General features: G+C 48.8%; 1 protein-coding gene and 1 long non-coding RNA gene across 5 annotated transcripts in view; both read right to left on the bottom strand.

The window, feature by feature from the left end:
• Nhsl3 (NHS like 3) overlaps positions 1-9,889 on the bottom strand; it is a 29,557-nt gene extending 19,668 nt beyond the window's left edge. For both annotated transcript variants that reach the window (XM_078025857.1, XM_078025858.1), the window contains exon 1: positions 9,491-9,889. In XM_078025857.1, coding sequence (XP_077881983.1) covers positions 9,491-9,716 — 226 coding nt within the window. In that variant the 5' untranslated portion in view covers positions 9,717-9,889. The remainder of the gene's footprint in view (positions 1-9,490) is intronic.
• Positions 9,890-15,666: 5,777 nt separating this feature from the next.
• On the bottom strand, positions 15,667-21,077 carry LOC144367987 (uncharacterized). 3 transcript variants are annotated; one of them, XR_013427689.1, is made up of 3 exons: positions 20,846-21,077; positions 17,446-17,515; positions 15,667-15,864 (listed from the first exon to the last, which is right to left on the bottom strand). It is a non-coding gene; the product is annotated as an uncharacterized LOC144367987 (long non-coding RNA). The 3 variants fall into 3 exon arrangements; XR_013427688.1 differs by having other exon boundaries at positions 20,757-20,851; XR_013427687.1 differs by lacking the exon at positions 20,846-21,077 and adding an exon at positions 18,079-19,608.
• Between the last annotated feature and the right edge of the window lie 376 nt (positions 21,078-21,453).

The raw sequence follows: 21,453 nt of genomic DNA, 5'->3' as shown, positions 1-21,453 counted from the left end.
CTACACCACCCTGGAGGAGAGCAGTAATGACATTTTTGTGTAAATGTATGCTTGAATGTGATGTGGTCATACATCTGTGACCCTGAACATGAGGGTACATCTCTAATCATCTATGAATATATCCATGTAATGGAGCCTTTTTTCATGTCTTACAATATGTGACTATCTCTCTCATGGTGGCTGCAGATGACTGACTTTTGTGTATTTAAGTAACGGTCTGCCTGTGTGTGTATGTTACAAATGTGTTGTTATAAATGTTATAAATATGCTTTTGTATATCAGAATGACTGTGCAATTGTGTTCGTTATGTGTATGCCCAGATATACAGTTGGCTTGTTTGTGTAACACAGCTTATAGGTAAACATGAGTGAAATCACCGGTCTCTACATGCATCTGTGGAGCTGTGTGCCCCTCACTCATCTCCCTTTACACAAGTCTGTTTTTCAAAACCCAGACAAAACCTTACCTCTTCTAAAAGCCTTCCAGGCTACCTAAGGCTCCCACCTGTCTTCACAAGTGCCCTTCTGCTGGGGAACCTATTTAAGGCCTCATAGCCTAGTCAGAGACTCTCCTTTTCCATCACTATGCTCAGTCTCTCTAACTAGGGGCAGCATGGTGTAACAGAGAATGCTGGACCGAGTTCTAGTCCCTGTATGGTTCTAGTCCCTACATGGTTCATACTTTCTGCCAGTTGGGCAAGCCCCTCCATTATACCATGCTGCCTCTTATGCCCAGGGGCTTCATAATACTCTGTTCCCTCCCTGCAAAATGGAAGAGTCAAAGTTGACCCCAACTCTCCCTGAAGCCTCTTGCTAAAAGTCTGAGGTTGACAACAGTGCAGTCCCTCAAGGGCTGGCATTTAATTATCCATAGAAAATACCATACCCAGGGTACCACGGTGTGTGCATTTGTCTCTTCAACTTGCATAGAAAAAAGGGGTTCCATAAGCTGGGGTTGTGGCTCAGCGGTAGAGCGCTTGCCTAGCATGTGTGAGGCCCTGGGTTTGATCCTCAGCACCACATAAAAATAAATAAACAAAATAAAGGTATTGTGTCCAACTACAACTAAAAAATAAATATTTTTAAAAGGGGTTCCAGTATCAAAGATGGGGAAGACTTTACAGATCTGCTAGTTCAATTATCTTTGTTTATAGATAGGGAAACTGAGGCCCTTAAAGGGACAGGTGGTATGGGAGAACAGAGGAAACACCCAAGGGAAAAGTACAAATCCCTTTGCATGAATTGAGTGAGAAGAGATAAGCAAAGAGCCTTGAAAGCTATTTAGAATGTAGCAGGTGTGTTGGCCACCAGAAGCCTTGCAGGAGCTTGCCCCTACCCACCAACTCTGCCTCATCACTAACCATACTGTCCTCATTCTCAGAACTCCAACCACACAAAACTGTTTGCCACTCTCTAGGGTACACCTACTGTCTCCTCTTGTACCTTTGCCTGGAAGATGCCTTTTCATCCTCATGGCCCTGCTTGACACTCTCCCCCATGCACTCCTCTCCCCTGGCTGCATTCCCTATGCTCCTGCACCCATTAGTGCTGTCCTCTGATGCAGTATTGATCAGACCTCTGTGACACCACCCCAGCCTTTGCCTCAAGACTTCAGTTTAGGGGCTGGGGATGTGGCTCAAGCGGTAGAACGCTTGCCTGGAATGCGTGCGGCCCAGGTTCAATCCTCAGCACCACATACAAACAAAGATTTTTGTCCGCCGAAAACTAAAAAAATAAATAAATAAATTTTTTTAAAAAAAAAAGACTTCAGTTTATTTTGGTATCTGCCTTTCCAACCAGAAGAGTTTCCTTATAGACAAGGATTAGCTCGCTCCTTAGTGACCAGCACATAGTAGGTATGTCTTGAGAGTTGCCTAGAAGCTGAAAGAAGTGAAATGATAGGATTTGTATACTAGGTATAGAAGCAATAGTGGCACTTGCATAATGGTGGAGGTGGTAAAGATGGCACATAAGTATTTTCACTGCAAAGGCAGTGCCTGCCCCAGATCCTGAAGATGGAGTACTGCCCATGGCCCAGGGCATGGGACAGGCTGTATAGGGAGCCTCTTGATGAGGCTCAGGTGCCTTGTGATCCTCTTGGGATCGGTGGTAATGGTCTAACAGCTTCTCTCATTTTCTTTCTTTCTTTCTTTCATTTTTTTGGTACTGGGGATTGAACTCAGAGGCACTCCAGCACTAAGCTACATCGCCAGTCCTTTTTAATGTTTGAGACAGGGTCTCCTAAGTTGCTCAGACTGGCCTTGATCCTCTTGCCTCAGCCTCCCAAGTCACTGAGGTTAGAGGCCTGAACCGCCTCCCACCTCACTACTTAAGCAGTGAGGAGGCCTGACTTGGTCATCTGAAATGACCAAGGGATCATGCACTTTGCCACAAGATTTGGCCTTAAAACCCTGAATAAGCTAAGCTGTCTCTATTGCCCTTCCACACCAAGCAGAGCTGGGGACCCCTGAGTGGCACTGACAGTCCATTGGTGAACCAGCCCCTAGGGTCAGTGGAACACAAGGAACACAAAGTAGAGTGAGGATAACAATGCGAGAGGAGGACTGAGATTTCACTCCTTCTATCTAAGGAAACTGCTTCCCACCTAGTTTTTTCCCCAGGTCTACCAAGGAGCTGGAAGTGGCCTGGGGGTCTGCACATAGAAGGTGTGTGTACCCGCTCTCCCCACCCTACCATGTTCACTGGGGCCCAAACAATATACAATGCCTCCTCTCATTAGTTTTCTTCAGCATGTGACAGGCCAAGAGCAGCTGAGAGGGCTTTGAGGGTTTGGGAAGAGGGGATTTCCAAGGGGCAGAGGTAAGGGAGGCTCTGCCCGGCTGCCTGCTGACAACAGGGTGTAGATTTTTCTGGCCACAGGGTTTGGCCACCCCAGTTCAGCAAACCCTGCTGGCAACCCTGCTGTGGAGACTTGCAGGGTGGGGGGGACAGTGGAGTAGAGCACACTGAGGGGATTTCCAGAAGAGAGCTGGAGTGCAAGGAAGAAAACTGAACAAGGCCCCAAGGTATCTGGGGGTGGGGCTGGCCTCCACTTCAGGCTCTTCCCACCCCTGGCAGAGGCACCTCTCTGGGAAGGGCTCTTCTGTTTGAAGTTTGAACAAAGGAGAGAGGAAGCTGAAATCACCTGGCAGCTGTGAGCTCCTGTTTCACCTCTAAGGCTGGACACTCTGACCTTGAGCAAGTCATTCCCTCCTCTGGCCTCAATGACATGAACTTTCAGCATCCAGGATCCACAGATGACCTTACTCTGGAAGCCCATATTAGATCACCCACCTATCACCCAAAGCCACTTAAGTGCCAGGTCCTGTGCTGAGCAGGGGCGAGTGAAGAGCCAACTCCAGCCTTCAGGATATCCAGATAGTGAAGATGGAGATCCCTGTGCCCACAGCACGGCGGACAGCCAGCCAGCCCCCCCGACCCCACGGGTCACTTGCCTGATTCTAGTGCTGCAGGTCTCTGGACTCCAGCTTCCCTTCATCCTTCAACTCTATCTTGTATCACTGCTGCAGGGTAGCCATCTCTGTGCTTCCTCTTTGGTCATACTTTTTGACCCTTAAGTACTTGTTCAGTATCTCAAATTGTGAGGTACGTGAGGACTGGGACCTTGTTTCTCTTGTTCATCCCCAGAACAGTACTTGACACATAGTGGTCCCTTAGTATTTATGAAATGAATAAGCTTCCCTCTCCTGTCTGGATCCAAGGCAGACCTGTCTCATGGGGCCAGGAAGAGATGGGCAGAATAGCCTCCCTGTCACATTCTTGTTGAGGAACCCCAGACTCTTCTATGGAAGCTACTCTACTATTGGATGTGTTCTATAGCAAAGGTAACCCTGCCCTCATTACACTGATCCAAGCCTCGGGCTAAGATACTGAGATGTCCCTACTCAAGAAGGTGGTGACCACAAAAAACAATACTGCCCAACCCCAAATTTTATTTTATTTTATTTATTTATTTTTTATTTTTTTATGGTACAAGAGATTGAACCTGAGGGCACTGTACCACTGAACTACATTGCAACATCCTCCAGCACCCTGTTTTTTATTATTAAATAAAAGATATTATTGGATTTTTTTTTTAGTTGTAGTTGAACACAATACCTTTATTTCACTTATTTATTTTTATGTGATCGAACTCAGTGCCTCACTCATGCCAGGTGAGTGTGCTATCACTTGAGCCACATCCCCAGCCCCAAGATATTCTTATTAAAACAAGGCCTCATTAAGTTTCCCAGGTTGGCCTCAAACTTGTGGTCCTCCTGCCTCAGCATCCCAAGTTGCTGGGATTGCAGGCATGACCTACCAAACCCAGCTCCAACTCCAAATCTCTTTAAGCACCCTGCTCTAGATTCTGAGGGCAGTAATTTCCCTAGTAGTATCACAGACATGAGGACACTGGAGCTGGGCCTCGAGGAATTAGTAGTTCACTGGACAGAGAAGTGAAGGCAAGCTAGACACCATGGTACACACTTATAATCCCAGCAACTTGGGAGGCAGGATTTTGAGTTCAAAGCCAACCTTGGCAATTTAGCGAGACCCTGTCTCAAAATAGGTAGAGTGCCCCTGAACCCAGTACCACAATAATAAATAGGATAATAGCACATGCAAAGGCACAGAATGTGAAAATACAGTATTTATTGAAGGTAATCAGATACCATCTGACCTCAGACAAAGTGCCCCTTACTCAAAGTGACTTTAGATCTTCACTTTGCTTCAGAGTTATATAGGCACTTGTTTTTGCTAGATTCTCCTTACCCACCTTCCTATGACATCCAGGCCACCTCCTGTCTCGCTGGCCAAGACAGGCTCTCCTTTCCCAGATACAGCTCCCACCCCCTTACTCACCCCTATGAGCTTGCTCCTCCAGCTTACTCTCAACCCCAGAGATTCCAAGAACTACAAGGAGTCTCAGAGGCCCTTAAACTCCATCTATGTCAAGATAGAGCCAAGGCATGTCTGGCTGGGAATGGGGTAGGCTTGTCCAAGGTCAAACAGCAGAGCAGAACTCAGACTTGGCTCTTTTCAAAATTCCATGTCAAGGACAGTGATACCCCAGTGAATGGCCAGAGGGAACTTGGGGAGGCTTAAGTAAGTTCATGGGCTTAAGTCTGCTGGGCCTGACAAAGTGGCTCCTGAATTCTCAATATCAGAGCCATCTGCACTCCCATCCCTCAGCCACTGCCCAAGAGGAACACTTGAGAGGGTACACACCCCTTCCCCAAAGCTGGTCCTGTTCAAGTTCCACATCTAATCCTCCCACGTCCCAGTCCTGGGGATTGAACCCAAGGATGCTTTAACCACTGAGCTACATCCCCAGCCCTTTTCATTTTTTGAGATAGGGTCTTGCTAAGTTGCCCAGGCTAGCCTCAAACTTGGGAACCTCCTGCCCCAGCCTCCCAAGTCACTGGGATCATCTAACATCATATTATTTTGTTTGGGCAATGTGGCCTTTGGAGAAACAAAAAGACTTGTCATTGTCATGCTGCACACCACTTCCACAGGGGCAAAGACCTTGCTTGTCTTGTCCTCAGGTAGTCTCATCTCCTTGATCAATGTCTGACAATACAAAATGAAGAATACTATGTTTTTTCAAATACACAAAGTTGAGTGACCTTGAACAACTTTCTTGCATCCTCTGAGGGTTGCTTAATTCCCAGGTTGTTGTGAGGATAAGGGAAGACTGTTAAGGAAAATGTCTGGCCTCTGTCTGGCATGGAACGGCCTTCCTATTACTTCTCTTCCCCTACAAATTAGCCTTCTTCCACACCCTGCTCACCTCCTCCAGAAAGCCTCCTCTGGATTATCTGCTGGGCCCCAGTCCTGGCACCAGTCCCAGAAACACTTCCTCCCCACACACTTGTCTAGTGTCCAGGTGATATTTCTGGAAAATATGGATTCCCGTGTATTTGTTTTTAACTTTTTATTATGTCCAAGTCTTCCAGAAGAACGAAGATAAGACTTCACCTTGTGTGTATCCGCCTTAGTAATAACCATCACCAGGGTATCTGAGGTATAACCAAGTGAGTTATTTTACAAACATGGACCAGGATGAGCTTAACTAATGCTCGGGTCCTCAGCACCAGAACAGTGGAAAACTGCTACCATCTGGATCATAATCCATAGTTTACAAAGCACTTCCATGTCTGTAATCTAACTGGATCCTTGAAACACCCAATAAAGCAGGATTTATTATCCCTACTTTACAAATAAGAAAGATGAGGTTTGGAGGGAGGAATAACTTGCCAGTGTCAAGTAGTTGAGAGGGACAGCAGAATTGTTCTTGTCAGCTTCAGCAACCACGACTTCAATCGGTTCTTAGAGCTCAGGTGACTAAACTTACACCCTATAAAAGCAAACTTAAACACAAAAATAGCAAACCCTTGCATTTCTACAATGACTTTCATATAATTTTCATATCTTCTCCTGAGATAATCTGGGAAAGATAAAAAAGTCACAGACCCATCAAGACAATGTCCAGAGGATCACCCCTAAGGAGAAAGTCCTCTCTCTTCCCCATGAGACAGTAATGGAATCAGAGTTCACAGAGAAGTTGCTTGTCCAATGTCATGGGACGCTAGGACAATGTCAACATCCTAGTAGCTGAGCCAAAATTTTAAACTCGCATTTGTCTGATTCTGATACCCTCCCACTCTATCAAGTTCCTTCACTTTTCTCTGGGCTGTTTCTCATCTACAGAATAAATTGGCAAAGAAGATCTTTGAGTCTTACTCCCGCTCTAGGTTCTTGAGAGAGTCATGCAAATCGTAGTAGTTTTGGAGGCAGATGATTTGGGTTTAAATCTCAGTTTGATCAAATCACTCACTGTCCTCAGTTTTTCCACCTACAAATGGGATCTCAAGAGATAATGGAGGGACTGGGGATATAGCTCAGTTGGTAGAGTGCTTGCCTTGCATAAACAAGGCCCTGGGTTCAATCCCCAACACCACAAAAAAGAGAAGAGATAATGGATGTCAGGTGCTGTGGCGCACGCCTGTAATCTCAGTGGCTCAGAGGCTGAGGCAGGAAGATCTCGAGTTCAAAGCCAGCCTCAGAAACTCAGGCCCTAAACAACTCAGTGAGACCCTGTTTCTAAATAACCCAAGGGTGAGGGTGTGCCTCAGTAGTTAACAGCCCCTGGGTTCAATCCCTAGTACCAAAACAAAAGAGGAGAAATAATGGAGAAAAGGCTCCTGACAAATCAGAATAATCAATAAGTATCAGACAGATTTCCTCTTTTCTAGCTGAGAGTGGTGGTGCACACCTGTAATCCCAGCAACTCAGAATGCTAAGGCAGAAAGATTACAAATTCAAGGCTAGCCTCAGCAGCTTGGCAAGGTCCTAAGCAACTGTGAAAGAACTGTTTCAAAATAAAAAATAAAAAGGATTGGAGTTGTAGCTCAATGGTTGGTTAAGCACCTGGGGTGGGGTGGGGGGGAAAGGGAGGGGGAGGGAAAGAGAGAGGAAGAGAGAGAGAGGAAGGAAGGAAAGAAGGAAGGGAGGGAGGGAGGGAAAAATGCCCTTGATATCTGACATCCTGGGGGTCTTCGTGTGTCCCTGCTTCTCACCTCTCCCAATCAATCTCTATTCTGAACTTTCTCACTGAAAGAGTTAAGACTTCTTCAGGCTTCCCCTTCCTGGCCAGGGGTGCCAGTGGAGATTAGAGAGATCGGATTTTTTCTCTTAATAAACAGAAAAGAAGCTGGGCCAGGAAAGTGACAAGGAAACAATTGGAATAATAGGAGGCTGGAGCAAAAGGGAAAGGGACTTCCCTCAGCCATACCTGGGGCCGCCTCCAGACCTGGGGAAACAACAGCTAAGGGCAGAGGGTGTGGCCCCTGCACGTGGACTCAGTCAGGCTGACCTGCTGCCCAGAAAGCCCAGAGCCACCTGATACCAAACACAAGGCAGAGGGAGGCTGGCCATTGACCCAATGACCCCCAAACTCAGACTCAGCATTTCCAGCCCCCTGCCTCCAGCCTAGCCTCCTAGTCCACTGTCCTGTGTATACCACTAGTGCACTAACCATCTGCCTGCCAGTCCCAGCTATCTGAACACAATCCATGCAGCTGCAATTCTGACCCCTGTCCTTTTAAGTGAAATGGAGATGACTTCATGCTGAATCCCAGTGAGGCAACACTGGGATAGACCCCCTCCTGTTAGGGCTGCAGAGGAAACATCCATCAGTCACCCAAACCTTCCCTCAGGGCTTGGCCCAGCCATCCCAGCCCCAGTGCCCTGGCTTCTATTTGTGGTTGGGCCGCAGGGGAGCAGGGCCCTTATCCAAAAGGAAGATCAGGCCGGATGCAATCACACAAGAGGCTTTCCACCCTCTTCCTGACCCCTAAAGTGTTCCTTCTAATTCTCCTCCAAAGGAGGTAGTTAAAGGACATTGGGAGGGTACACAGAAGAATGGAATGGGCCCAAACACCCCGCCATTTCCTCACCCCAGCACTAAAGCAAGAGTATAGGAAAGGTAGACTTTCAAGGATGACAAGCCCCACCCTCTTGCACAGACTGAAACACTCCCCCTCAAATGTAAGACAGAACTGGGGAAACGAGGAAAGAACAAGTAAAGGCCAAAAATAAAGTGACCCTAGCAGGGATGGGCCAGGCCAGTTCTCCCTTCTCTCTGTTGCCCATTCATAAGTCCCGAGGGGGAGCCCAGGGGCTCAAACTCAGAAAGATTGGGACATAGCTTTTGTATTTTAAGCACACACCCCAGACCAGGTATACCTCTCAGGTACAGCCTGAGCTTGGGCCTCAGTTTCCCTGATATGGAAGCTCACTTTCAACACTAGCAAGTCGCTACCTGGGCTGGGGGAAGGAGTGATGGGGAGGGGCCGCAGGTTCCCAGATGGTGAGCTCACCACCCCGGGAGGTGGATGTTTGCGGTTTGGCCCAGGTGAGGGTGGGAAGGGGGAGGGTGCGCGGGAGGAAAATGCTAAGACTGTTAACAACCTAAGGCATGCTAGGCTCCAAGCTGGGTCCCACGGGTTTAGAAATCCAGATCCACCTGGCGGGCAGGCACTCTCCTTTAGCTTACAGCCAACCTTCCAGACCCAGAGGGACACCCGCCTGAGACCCAAGGCCACCTGCCTCTCCCGCTGGCTTCAGGCCAAAGTCAAGTCTCTGACCCCCTGACTCAGCAGAGGACAGAACCTGGGTGAGCCTGCGGGAGGGGGAATTGCCTCTCCGCCCGGAGCCGGGCTGCCAGCACTTCCTGCTTAAATCAGGGGATCCCTGCCCCAGTCGCTGATGGTGGTGGGGACGGGGGTTCCTCTCCCCTCAGAGGGGGCAGTTCGAGTGGAGAGCGGCGCAGGACTGGGGCAGTGGCCTGAGCCTTGGACTCTCCGCTCCCGCAGCACCAATTTCTAGGCGGTCACCCCCTCCAACACACCGCGGACCCCAGCAGAGCCACCCGGCCGCACGCTCCGCGCCTCCCGGTGCTCAGCCCAGGTGCCCGGCCGCCTTACCTCGGCCTTTGCCCTTGGCCCTCTTGGCCTTGTCGTCCGCCTTCTTGGCCCGAGAGACTGCCGGCTCGGCGCCCTCCGCCCCCGCCGCCTTCTTCTTGCGCCGCTTGCCCCGCAGCCAGCTAAAGGCGCGGCGGAGGCCGGAGCGGGACTTCTTCCTGCGCTGGGGGCCGCCCGGGCCCCCCGGCTCCTCGGCCGCAGGTGCGGCTGGGGACGCGCGGGCCGCCATGGCGCGGGTGGGGGACCTGGCGGGGGGTCAGGCCCCCTGCGGCGCTGCGCCCATACGCGGGGGCGGCGGCCGGGGAGACGCGCCCGGAGAAAAGTTTGGGCGGCGGAGGCGAGCGAGCGCGGCGGGAGCGGGCGGCGCGGGAGGGGCCGGCCGGGCGGCGGGCGGGGCGCGGAGCGGCCGGGAGGGAAGAGCCGAGGAGGGAGCGGCCGCGGGGCGGGAGCGGCTGCCGGGTGCCCCTCCCCGCCGCCGCGGGGCCCGGGAGGGTGAGGTCCGGTCCGGAGAGGAGGTGGTCCCTAGAGCCCCGAGTGCAGCGCTCCGCGGGGGCCCGGGAGGGCGGGGTCGCGGGGCGGGTCCCAGAGGGGGCGGAACTGAGGGTCTGTCCCGGGGGCGGCCCGAAGGGTGCTGGGTTCCGAACAGGGTGGTGCGGACCTGCGGATGAGGGGGAAGGGCTCAGGGAACTGGAAGCGAAATGCGGGGGTTGGACCCAGGAGAGCCTAGAATTCAGAGTTTGGTTCGGAAGAGATGGGCACCCAGGAGATTTCCCCTTTCTCCCTCACCACACCTTCCCCCAGGCTCCAACAATCCTCAGTCTTCTGGGTTCCAATTTCACTCTTAGATGGCTAGGATGAAGATGATACTTCCTCAGTTTACCCTTCCTCTGGGCTTTGATTTCCCAGGACACCAGCGCCTGGGTTACGAAATGCTCAGCACTGATTAATTAAGGTGGATCTTGGGACAGGTGAGAATTGTGACTGGAGAAGCTGGTGGGAAAGAAAAGCCTTTAAGAATCATAAAAATGCTGTGCTCATTTCCTCCAGGCCTTTGGCTCTCTAGTCTAGCTGACCAAGCCCTTTTTTGTCCACTGATTCCACAAATGAGCTCTGCAGGAAGCAGAGTGTTACCCTTTAGTACAGAAGGGAAATTGAGGCCAGGAGGAGACAGTGATTGCCCAAAAACTCAGAGGTGGTCAGCCTAAGAGGTGCATAGGGCTAGCTATAGGTTTGGCACCCTAGGACCCCTTCCCTGAGCTCTCAGAAGGACTTTATGATCACTCCACGATTAGAGTTTGTCTGCATCACCAACTTGACCATAGCCACACATCCTTCTCCTGGTGCTGGTCTCCATGAGGGCAGGGGCCTCTTGGCTGTAGACATTGTAGAATGATTAGCAGGCAAACCATGACTTCTGTAACCTGTGTTAGCCCGAGTGTTCCTAGAGGCTCCACACTGCTGAACCTAGGCCATCACTGACACTCTTCATCTGGGAGCCTGGGGCAGAACACTGACTATCCTCGATGGGCCCCAGTTTCCTGTTAACACCAATAAGTTGATCTGAATGGTCCCAGAGCACCTATTCCTGATAGGTGCTAGACCCTGCCCTAATGGTGTTCTTGGCTCAACCTAGCCTTAACCTGAAGGACCCTATGTCTTCCTCTTTTAGTTAGTATAAAAGAAAAGGTGTTACAGGTAGAACTGAGACTGTAGAGAGAGTGATGTGCAGGGCTTTGGCCTGATGCATGAAATCTGATTACCTGGGGTAGGGAGGAGAGAGAAGGGCAAACACACTGGCTTTTGGAAGAAGTCAGCAGAGGAATGTTGATTATTCTTGCCCTGCAATCAACTCTTTCAGCATTTCTGCCCAGTGGCCTGGATTGGCTACATAATTTGCAGGGCCTTAATTTAAAAATCATTAATATCCACAAAATTGGGGCTGGGATATAGTTCAGTGATAAAGTACTTGCCTACCATGTTGCAGACCCTGAATTGATCTCCAGCACTGAAAAAAAAATAATTATTAAGAATTTTATGAGCCGGGGACAGTAGTGCATTCCTGTAATCCCAGCAGCTCAGGAGGCTGAGGCAGGAGGATCAAGAGTTCAAAGCCAGCCTCAGCCAAAGCAAGGCACTAAGCAGCTCAGTGAGACCTTGTCTCTAAATAAAATACAAAACGGGATATGGTTTAGTGGTCAAATGGCCCTAAATTCAATCCCTGGTACTCAAAAAAAAAAAAGGAATTTTATGCCAGGTATGGTAGTGCACACCTGTAATCTCAGTGGCTGTGAAGGCTGAGGCAGGATGATCATCACAAGTTCAAAGCCAGCCTCAGGAATTTAGTGAGGCTCTCGGTAACTTAGACCCTGTCTCAAAAAAAAAAAAAAAAAAAAAAAAAGGGCTAGAGGTATGGCTCAGTAGTTAAGCACCCCGGGTTCAATCCCTAGTAACAAACAAAAAAAAAGAATTTCATGTATTGAGCCAAGCATGGTGGTGCATGCTTGTAATTCCAGTGATTTAGGAGGCTGAGGCAGGAGGACCACAGTTTGAGGACAACCTCAGCAACTGAGTGAGACCCTAACTCAGAAGACTGGAGATATAGCTCAGTGGCAGAGCACCCCTTGATTCAATCCCAGGAAGAATTGGAGGGAAGGAGGGAAAGGAAGGGAAGGAAAGGAAGGAAGGAAAAAGAATTTCAAGAGGAGCCCAGGTATGGTGGTGCATGCCTGTGCTCCCACCTACTTAGGAAACCGAGACAAGAGGATTGTGAGTTTGAGGTCAGCTTGAGCAACAAGACTCTGCTGCAAACAAACAAAATTTTAAAATATTTTTTCAAGAGAACAACAGCAAAATCCTCAACCAAGCACAGGGCCTTTCTGAGTTCGGGGCTATGTGCGACTGACTGCACAGTTCACATGCTTATGAAGTTGATTTGGAGGGGAGAGGGATTGTATCCCTTCACTACTCCAACACCCAGGCATCTTCACCTCCCATCCCCAGTATGAACCACTTCAGAACAGCAGCCCCAGCTTTCCCATTGTCCCCTGGCCTAGTGGGCAGACTGCTTCAGGGACATGCATTCTTGGGAGGACTAACCTGTGTTTAGCTGCAGCTGAATCCTGCCCCTGGGATTAATGATTGCTTAGCTCAGCTACCATTCTTCACTGACTATATAGGCAGCTAAGGAAGCTGACTTCCCAGCAGTCCCTATCACCCAGGCTCAAAGTCCAACTTAGAGCCAGGTTGTTACCTAATCCAGCAGGAAGTTGCCAACCTGTCCCTGGGGAGGAACCAGCAATAACCAGGCTTGGGCAGCAGCCTAAGGGCCCTCCAACTTTGTCCCACTACTTTTAGAAAGCCCAGGATCATACCAATTTTGTTCTCACATACCCTAAACTGCTTGGAAGACCAGCTTCCAACAGATGCCAGCTTCATCCCCTGCTGGGCCTGGCCTTCTTCAGCATAGACTCCTTACTCCAGGCTGGGCAGCCAGGCCAAGATATGGCTGGGCCTCCCTCACTTCACAGGGAAGACCACAAAGGGAAGGGGAGCCTAACATAAGGATCCCTGTGGCTTCCCTCCATCCTTAGGCAATTGGAGGGGCTAGAATAGTAGTGGAGGGAGGGGGAGTCCTGCCAAGAACCCCCAGGAAACCTTGGGGAGGAGGAACCCTACAGGTTCCATCCCAAGGCCAACATTCCTGTGTCCCCTAATCCGTGGTGCCTGGCATTTGTGTCTGCTGTGTTAACATTTCAAACAACCTCCTGCTGAGGTCGTCTTTGATCCTCACAGTATCTCTTCAAATCAGGCCCCAAAACTAATTCCACAGATCCCCCCACCTCCTGCTGGGTTGAGAGGTGAAATAACTTACCCAGGGTGTTAGTGGTGTGTGGCAGAGTGGAGGTACAGTCCTTCAGGCCTCCCAGCACTGAGTTAGTGACAGATTCTAGGAAGCTAAGGGAGAGAATTTGAGAAAGAGGAAGAGAGATGAGGGAGTAGGAAAGAAGAGAGAGATGGAAGAGAAAAGAAGGGCACCTGTTGCTACAGATTGTGTTGGGAGTTGTATTTCTCTTCATTCTTTCAACAAATATCACCTAAGTACAACTTCTGTGTTCCAGACTTCAACAGATTTCCAACAGATAATCAGGAATCAGATTGTCATTCTCTTCGCTGTGGGCAATATAGCAAAGTGGTTTCCAAATTCTTTCTCTCTTTTTTAAAAAATTGCTTTAGTTGTCATTGGATCTTTATTTATTATATGTGGTGCTAAGAATCAAACCCTGTGCCTCTCACATGCTAGGCAAGTGCTCTACCACTGAGCCGCGACCTCAGCCCCTCCAAGTTCTCTTAACCTGTCTGTGTGTGCCTATAGTTCAGCTAGTTGCAAGGCTGGGACAGAGAATCCTTTGAGCTCTGGGAGTTCAGAGTCAGCCTGGGCAACATATTGAGACCAGATTTCAAAATAAACACTTTTTTCTGCTGGGTATAGTAGTACACACCTATAATCCCAGCAACTCAGGAGGCAGAAGCAGGAAGATCACAAATTTGAGGCTAGCCTTAGCAATTTAGCAAGGCCCTAAGTAATTTAGTAAAATAAAAAGGGCTGGGGGTGTAGCTCAGTGGTAGAGCACTTGCCTAGCACATGTGAGGCATTAGGTTTGATCCTCAGCACCACATAAAAATAAATAAAGGTATTGTGTCAACCTATAACTATTAAAAAAAAAAAAGTTGGGGATGTGGCTCAGTAGTTAAGTGCCCCTGGGTTCAGTCCCTAGTACCATTTAAAAAAAAAAAAAATCACTGTTAGCAGAGGAACTTTTTTCCTTCCTCAAACAAAATCAACACCAAATTTTGACATTTAAAATGAATAAAAGGGCTGGGGCTGGGGCTCAGTGGTACAGCACTCGCCTAGCATGAGCGAGGCCCTGGATTTGATCCTCAGCACCACATAAAAATAAGTAAATAAAATAAAGGTATTGTGTCCAACTACAACTGAAATATAAATATTAAAAAATGAATAAAAGCTGTATTTTATATGAGTAAATTTATTTTGTAAATCAAAACATATAACCTTTACTTACCACAATGTAAATTAATGAGATCAGTGATTACGTTTTGATGGACTAAAAATTTGAAACCCTGAGTGATGGTTTTAACTAAGTGCCAGCATTCAATTGATTTCTGCAGCAGTTTGTTTTAGTTAGTAGGCAATTAGAAATTAGTCCCATAGACAAGCAGAAGCAAATGGTAAAAGTTTTAACAACTTATAGAAATATCAGAAGTCTTATTTTGAGGTACGCACAAAAATAAGTTATCTAGCCAACCCAATTTAATGTCTTCTCAAAAGCACCGACCCTTGCATGGTGTGGTATACATGTAATCTCAGCAACTTGGGAGGCTGAGATAGGAGGATTGGGAGTTTGAGTAACTTAGCAAGACCTTGTCTCAAAATAAAAAGTGAAAAGGGCTGGGGAGATAGCTCAGTGGCAAAGCACCCCAGGGTTTCATCTCTAGTAAGTTCCCCCATCCCCAGAAAAAAAAGAAAAAATGTGTGTGGAAGTATTTGAGCCTGTTGGGGTGTGGAGGGGCAGTACACACATGCAGAAGCCTCATGAACTCATCCTAACCAATCACCTCCATCCCAGCACTGGGCCCAGAAAGGGCCCCAGGAAACCACTGAGCTGCCCAAGTTCGAAGGCTGAGGCGGGTTGTCATGGAGATGTGCTTTGTTTCCCCAACTCTCTGGCAGCATCTGACAGGCACAGAACGCTCAGCCAGATGGACACTGACCTAGACCAACAGAGCAGGGATTTCCTGACCCTGAGCTTCAGAAGACTCCCTGCTTATAGAGGAGAGGGGCTCAATTCTCAGGAAACAGGGAGGTGGCCAGCCTGGCTTGCCAGTTGGAAAGACTTCCTGTAGGGGGCTTTTGGGAGGGGCCCTCTCTAGGTGTTTGCAGACACTCACTCCACGACTCCTGGGCAGCAGAGGTGGCCCTGTGCCCAAGGGCAGGGCTAGGAGGGAAACCCACACTCAGGGTTCTCTGGAAGGTGGAGGAGGGATCAAAAAGTGGGGACAGAGCTCCCTGCCTATAATCAGAAGGAAACAGCTGGATGTGGATTCTCAGAGACACCCACCCCAACATCCCATCTACACAGGAACATACACAAACACACCAATTCACACTGGCACATCCATATATATAGCTACTAACAGATCCAGATACACATGGTCACATTTAGGTAGCCATTAAATACTCAGGAAAGGGGGCTGGGGATGTGGCTCAAGCGGTAGCGCGCTCGCCTAGCATGCGTGCGGCCCGGGTTCGATCCTCAGCAGCACCACATACCAACAGAAGATGTTGTGTCCGCCGAGAACTAAGAAAAAATAAATAAATGTTAAAATTCTCTCTCTCTCTCTCTCTCTCTCTCTCTCTCTCTCTCTCTCTGTCCCCCTCTCTCTCACTCACTCTTTAAAAAAAAAAAATTAAAATAAATAAATAAATAAATAAATACTCAGGAAAGCTGAAACAGACTGACATCCAAACACCCATAAACAGACATAGAAATACACTGAAACACAAACTCAGAGGCACACACATGCACATCTACTGCTAACACACCCAAACAGGTCCAATGACACAGGCACACACTGGTACACAACTGTATGCATTCCCAGATGCACAGATATTAATTGATACAAAAACAGAATTCACACAGACACTCAGCAGCCCATAAACCATGAAAAGGGATATACACAGAGTGGTTACACAAACATAGATACACAAAAACAAACCGTTACAAGTAAAAACACAGATCCAGGCAACAGCCAGAGAAGGGATGGGAACTAATAAGTGAGGAGGGCCAATTCTGCAGCAGGCAGCATGAAAGGAAGTTTATCTGTCGGATCTTTTTAAAATCCTTCCAATAGTCTATGAGGTTGGTAGCACCAGTCACGCTTTGCACAAATGTGATTATGGAAAATATACAAGCTTGGGCCAGGGATGTAGCTCAGTGATAGAATGCTTGCCTAGCATGCAAAAGGCCCTGGTTTCAATCCCCAGCATTGAGGGGGGGGGAGGGAGCATGTGTGGGCTGGAGATGTGGCTCAAGTGGTAGCGTGCTCGCCTGGCATGCGTGCGGCCTGGGTTCGATCCTCAGCACCACATACAAATAAAGATGTGTCCGCCGAAAACTAAAAATAAATAAATAAATAATAAAAATTCTCTCTCTCTTAAAAAAAAAAAAGCATATGTATGTTATGCATACATATATGCATGTACATACACCTACACACACATACATACACATGATTATATAAGGCCCAAATAATACAGAAATAAATAGGGTAAAATGTGAATCTTCACACACACCTTTCTCCACCTTACCCAAGCCACTACTAACCCTAGTGAGTGGTATATATCCTTCCAGACTTTTTCTGTACATTTGCACACAAACACACATAGATATAATTTGAACGTTTTGCATAAAATTGATTCAATAAAAAAAAAAAAAAAAAAAACTGATGCAATAAGAAACCTGGCCAAAATCATACAGCTAGTTAGTGGAACCGGGATTTGGATTTAACTCTGGCTCACTCCAAAATGCTCTTTCTGCTGCCTCAGCCCGCAGACAACCGCAGAAACAGATTCACAAAGGGGAGGCTCAGGGGCAGGGGGAGGGGTGGCACCTCTGGGCTGCAAAGGAAAGGAAGTTCCATCCACCACCAGCTCTGCCTGCCTGATCCTTCTGGGGCCCAAGTCACAGTCCTGTGGGTGGCTCCTCTGGCCACAGGTATTGTCCCTGTCAATTCCCATTAAGAGGTAGACATATTCCTGGGACAGGAATCCTGGAATCATTGACTCCAGCAGGTGAGCTTCCAGCAGGTGACCAAGTGAGGACGCACAAGGCTCCAGTCCCTTGGGGCTGGGGATGTGGCTCAAGCGGTAGCCCGCTCACCTGGCATGCGTGCGGCCCAGGTTCGATCCTCAGCACCACATACCAACAAAGATGTTCTGTCCGCCGAGAACTAAAAAATAAATATTAAAAATTCTCTCGCTCTTTCTCTCTCCTCTCTCATTCTCTCTTTAAAAAAAAAAAAAAAAAAAGGCTCCAGTCCCTGAGGCCTTCATACCAGCTTCTCCCATCTCCTACTTCCTCTCTCCCCCTAAACTCCTTCCTGCTATCTCTAGGATAAACCTGAGTCTCCTGCACACAAAGGGGTCCTCGCTCTTTGGCCCCAACCTCATCTTCTCATTTTTTCATTGGCAAAGCATTTCTCATCCTTTAGGCCTCAGCTCTTGGGAAGCCTTTCAATTTCAGTGGAGATCCTGTATGGAGACATCATTGCTTCCCTTAATCTTCATAATAGCCCCAAGAGGTCAGAACTATTATTCCCGTTTTATGGATGGTTAAGTAGAGGCACCAAGAGCTTAAGTCATTTCTTCAAATTCTGTTTGTCTCAAAAGTCGATCCTTGGCCAAGCCACATATAATTACAATTAGTGAACATCTTTTTCATTGCTCTCTCCTGGCCACAGCACAGGCCCTAAGATCAAGGATGGGCCTCCATCTCTGCATCAATGATACATACCAGCACAGACTTGGTGCAATGGTGAGGGCCCAGAGAATGGTTGTTAAGGTGGAGTACTGGTCCACTTACTATTCCCCTGAGTGGCAGGATGAGAGAGGACAATGGAGACATGCTGGGTGGCTGGAGTTCCCCTGCTAGCTGGGATCCTCCCAGGGAGTCACTGAAGGCAAGCGTCCCTTAGGATCTGGCTGTGGCCCCTGGATCCCAGAAATGGCTGTGCAGACCTTGCCGGGGAAGTGGGTGTCCTCTGGCTCCTCCACATCTCCCTTCAGCTAGGATCTCTCGCCAATCTGTCATTAAATATTTACTAGTTCCTACTCTGCTCAGCTTGGTGCTAGGCCCTGGAGGAGGGGACAGGAGAGAAAGGGACAGGAAACTGTCTATAATAATGATCACTTAGCAGGTACCACAGAATTCTCCCAAATAGTTCTGCAGGTTGAGTTCATAGCTTTGTTTTGTACTTGAGGAAGTGTGGTTCAGAGGGGAAAGACACTGACACAGGTCACACAGCCACGGAGCCAGGAGCCAGGGTCAGGTGTGTGTGCATCCTTCCCCTGCACCCCACCCCACCCCCCAGCCCCAGAGGATGTGGGCCTAGCTTGGAGGAGGCTCAGGGAGGCCATTTTTGAGGTGGGGCTGTGGCTGGAACACAGCCTACCCTGGTGGATTCTCTGCAATAACAACAGCTTGCGTTTATCTAGCACTTTCCCTTCCATTAGCTCATTCAGCCCTCCCCAGCATCCCCATGAGTACCTATTATTATCTCCATTGACAGATGAGAGATGGAAGCTCAGTGAGGTTAAGTGACTTTCCCAAGGTTACACAGCCCATGTATGGTACAGCAGGAGTAAAATTTTGGACCCTAATGTTACCCTGGGGGGCTGGGGCTGTAGTTCAGTCATAGAGGGCTTGCCTAGCATGCATAAGGCCCTGGGTTTGCCACTCTGGATCCCACACATTCTCTCCCCCCACACCTGCCTCCACTCTGTTGCCTCTATTTTCTTCTGCCCTCTCCGGCATCCTCCATACTGCCCCTAGGGAGCTCTCTAAAATCCAAAAGTGAAAAGTTGGAGCTGGTCATGGTGGCACATGCCTGTAGTCCCAGCTATTTGGGAGGCTGAGCCAGGAGAATCACTTGAACCCACACATTAGAGACCAGCCTGGGTAACATAGGGAGAGAGTCACAAAAACAACAAACAAAAGTGGGCCACAGTCTCTGCCCTCTCATACCTCACACTGTCACACCTTCACCTGTGGCTGACTGCATGGCTCTCCCTGACTCATCCCCCTTTCAGACTCCTACACAGCCTACAGAAGTCAACACAACTGCTACCACCTCTAGGAAGACTCCCAGGATTGACCTAACAAGATTTGTGCATTCTTTCTGAGTGCATAATGTCTTCCATGTAAACCTCTATCAGAGCAATTGTTTTATTTTAAATAGGCAGATGTTTTACTTTACTTTATTTTTAGTGGTGCTGGGGATTGAACCCAGGGGCACTTTATCACTAAGCTACATTCCCAACCTTTTTAAATTTTTTTTTTTTTTTTAAATTTTGAGACTGGGTCTTGTTAAGTTGCTGAGGCTGGCTTTAAACTTGAGATCCTCCTGCCTCAGCCTATAGGGTTGCTGAGATTACAGTTGTGTGCCACTGTGCCCAGCTATTAATTTATTTACTTTGATACTTTCGAACTAGGGTAGAGGGGTACTCTACCACTGAACTGCATCCTCAACACCTTTTATATTTTATTTTGAGATAGGGTCTCACTAAATTGCCAAGACAAAATTGCAATCCTCCTGCCTCAATTTCCCAAGTTACTGGAATTACAGGTATGCTTCACACCTCCATGCTCAGTTTACATTGTCCCATCTGTTCCCCAGGAGGTAGATAATATCAGACCATTTGATGGAGGAAGAAACTGAGGCTCAGAGAAGTAACTTACCCAAGATTACACAGCTAGAAAAGATAGTCAGGATTTAAACCCAGGTCTATAAACTAACAACATCCATGCACCTAATCCTTCCTCCATATGATAGACTAGAAAGGACTGAATTACAGAAAATACCTCTAAGAAAGAGAGTGGGGCTGGGTGGCACATGCCTGTAATTCCAAAGACTCAGGAGGCTGAGGCAGGAAGACTGCAAATTTGAGAACAGCCTGGGCAACTTAGCAAGATCCTGTCTCAAAAAATAAAAAGCTCAGTGATAGAGTGCCACTGGACACAATCCCCAGTCCTCCCCACCACCACCACCAAAAAAAAAAAAAAAAAAAGTGAGAGTAGGGAGAAGCTATCTGTTCAAAAGATAGAAGGGAAAACAGCAGAGTGACGTTTAAGGCCAAGAACAGAACTCCAAGAAGGGTCAGGTCAGAGGTGCTGATTGTCCCTGAGAGATGAGGTTGGGCTGGGTGAGGGATTTGGCCCTTAGGAGGGAAGCTACCAGACAGCAGTCTCCAGGCGCCTGGAGCAATAGTAACAGGCCTGCAGAGAGGGAGGTGAGCAAGTGGACATGGTTTGCTGGAGAGCGGAGGAGAGAAAAGGGAACCAGGGGAGCACCCTGAGTCTGCAGGCCCAGGAGGACTGGGATATGAACAGGTGGGAGGAAGACAGGGTGAGCATCTGAGCACTTCAGGTTGAGGAAGTAGACCAGGACACCCTCACCCTCCCACCATGCCCACCTTGCAGGCCACGCCACACGATCCTCATTCTTCCTCCCCTGTTTCCTCCCCATGGCTCCCCTGAGGTCATCAGGAAGAGCCCCCCTCACCTCGGTCTGCTGTCTCACCCTCTGCCCAGCCCAGCCCAATGAGGCAGACAGGGAGGAGTTTCCAGGCAGGAAAGCGCTGAGTCACCCAGCGGCACATCTGGTCTCAGATCTTGATACCCAGCTGGAAGGGGCAGGAAGGAAGAGGGAACCTCCCCCACCAGCTCTCCTGGCCAGTCCTGGCCATTGCCAACTGTGTGGGGCAGCCTGGGACAGGAGCTTCTGTCATGTTAGCAACCAGCCCCTGCCAGGCTGCTTCCATTGGAGTGCAAGTAGGGTTGACTGACTCCAGTTCACAGGTCACACAACTCAGGGACTTAGCCAAGTTCACCCAGCTTTGGAAAGCTGGCCCACTGTTGTCCCCATTCCATGTTCTGGGCACACAGGAAGGAGCCGTATTTAGAGACAATGGATGAAAGCTTGGAGGACCTCAGGCACAGCCCTGGGACTTAACTGCAAAAACTGGACAGCAAGAGACACTGGGCCCATGCTCCTGCTTAAATAGCCCCTTCCAAAGTCACAGTGGAGGGAGGGCTGTCCTTCCACACACACCCGCGACTGCCCCGCCCTTCCCTGCTAGCTCTGCTCTGAGACCCCTTTCCTTAGCCTCT

This window comes from Ictidomys tridecemlineatus, chromosome 11, assembly GCF_052094955.1.
Source record: "Ictidomys tridecemlineatus isolate mIctTri1 chromosome 11, mIctTri1.hap1, whole genome shotgun sequence".
NCBI classification, from domain to species: domain Eukaryota; kingdom Metazoa; phylum Chordata; class Mammalia; order Rodentia; family Sciuridae; genus Ictidomys; species Ictidomys tridecemlineatus.
This window is presented reverse-complemented; position numbering and strand designations above follow the sequence as displayed.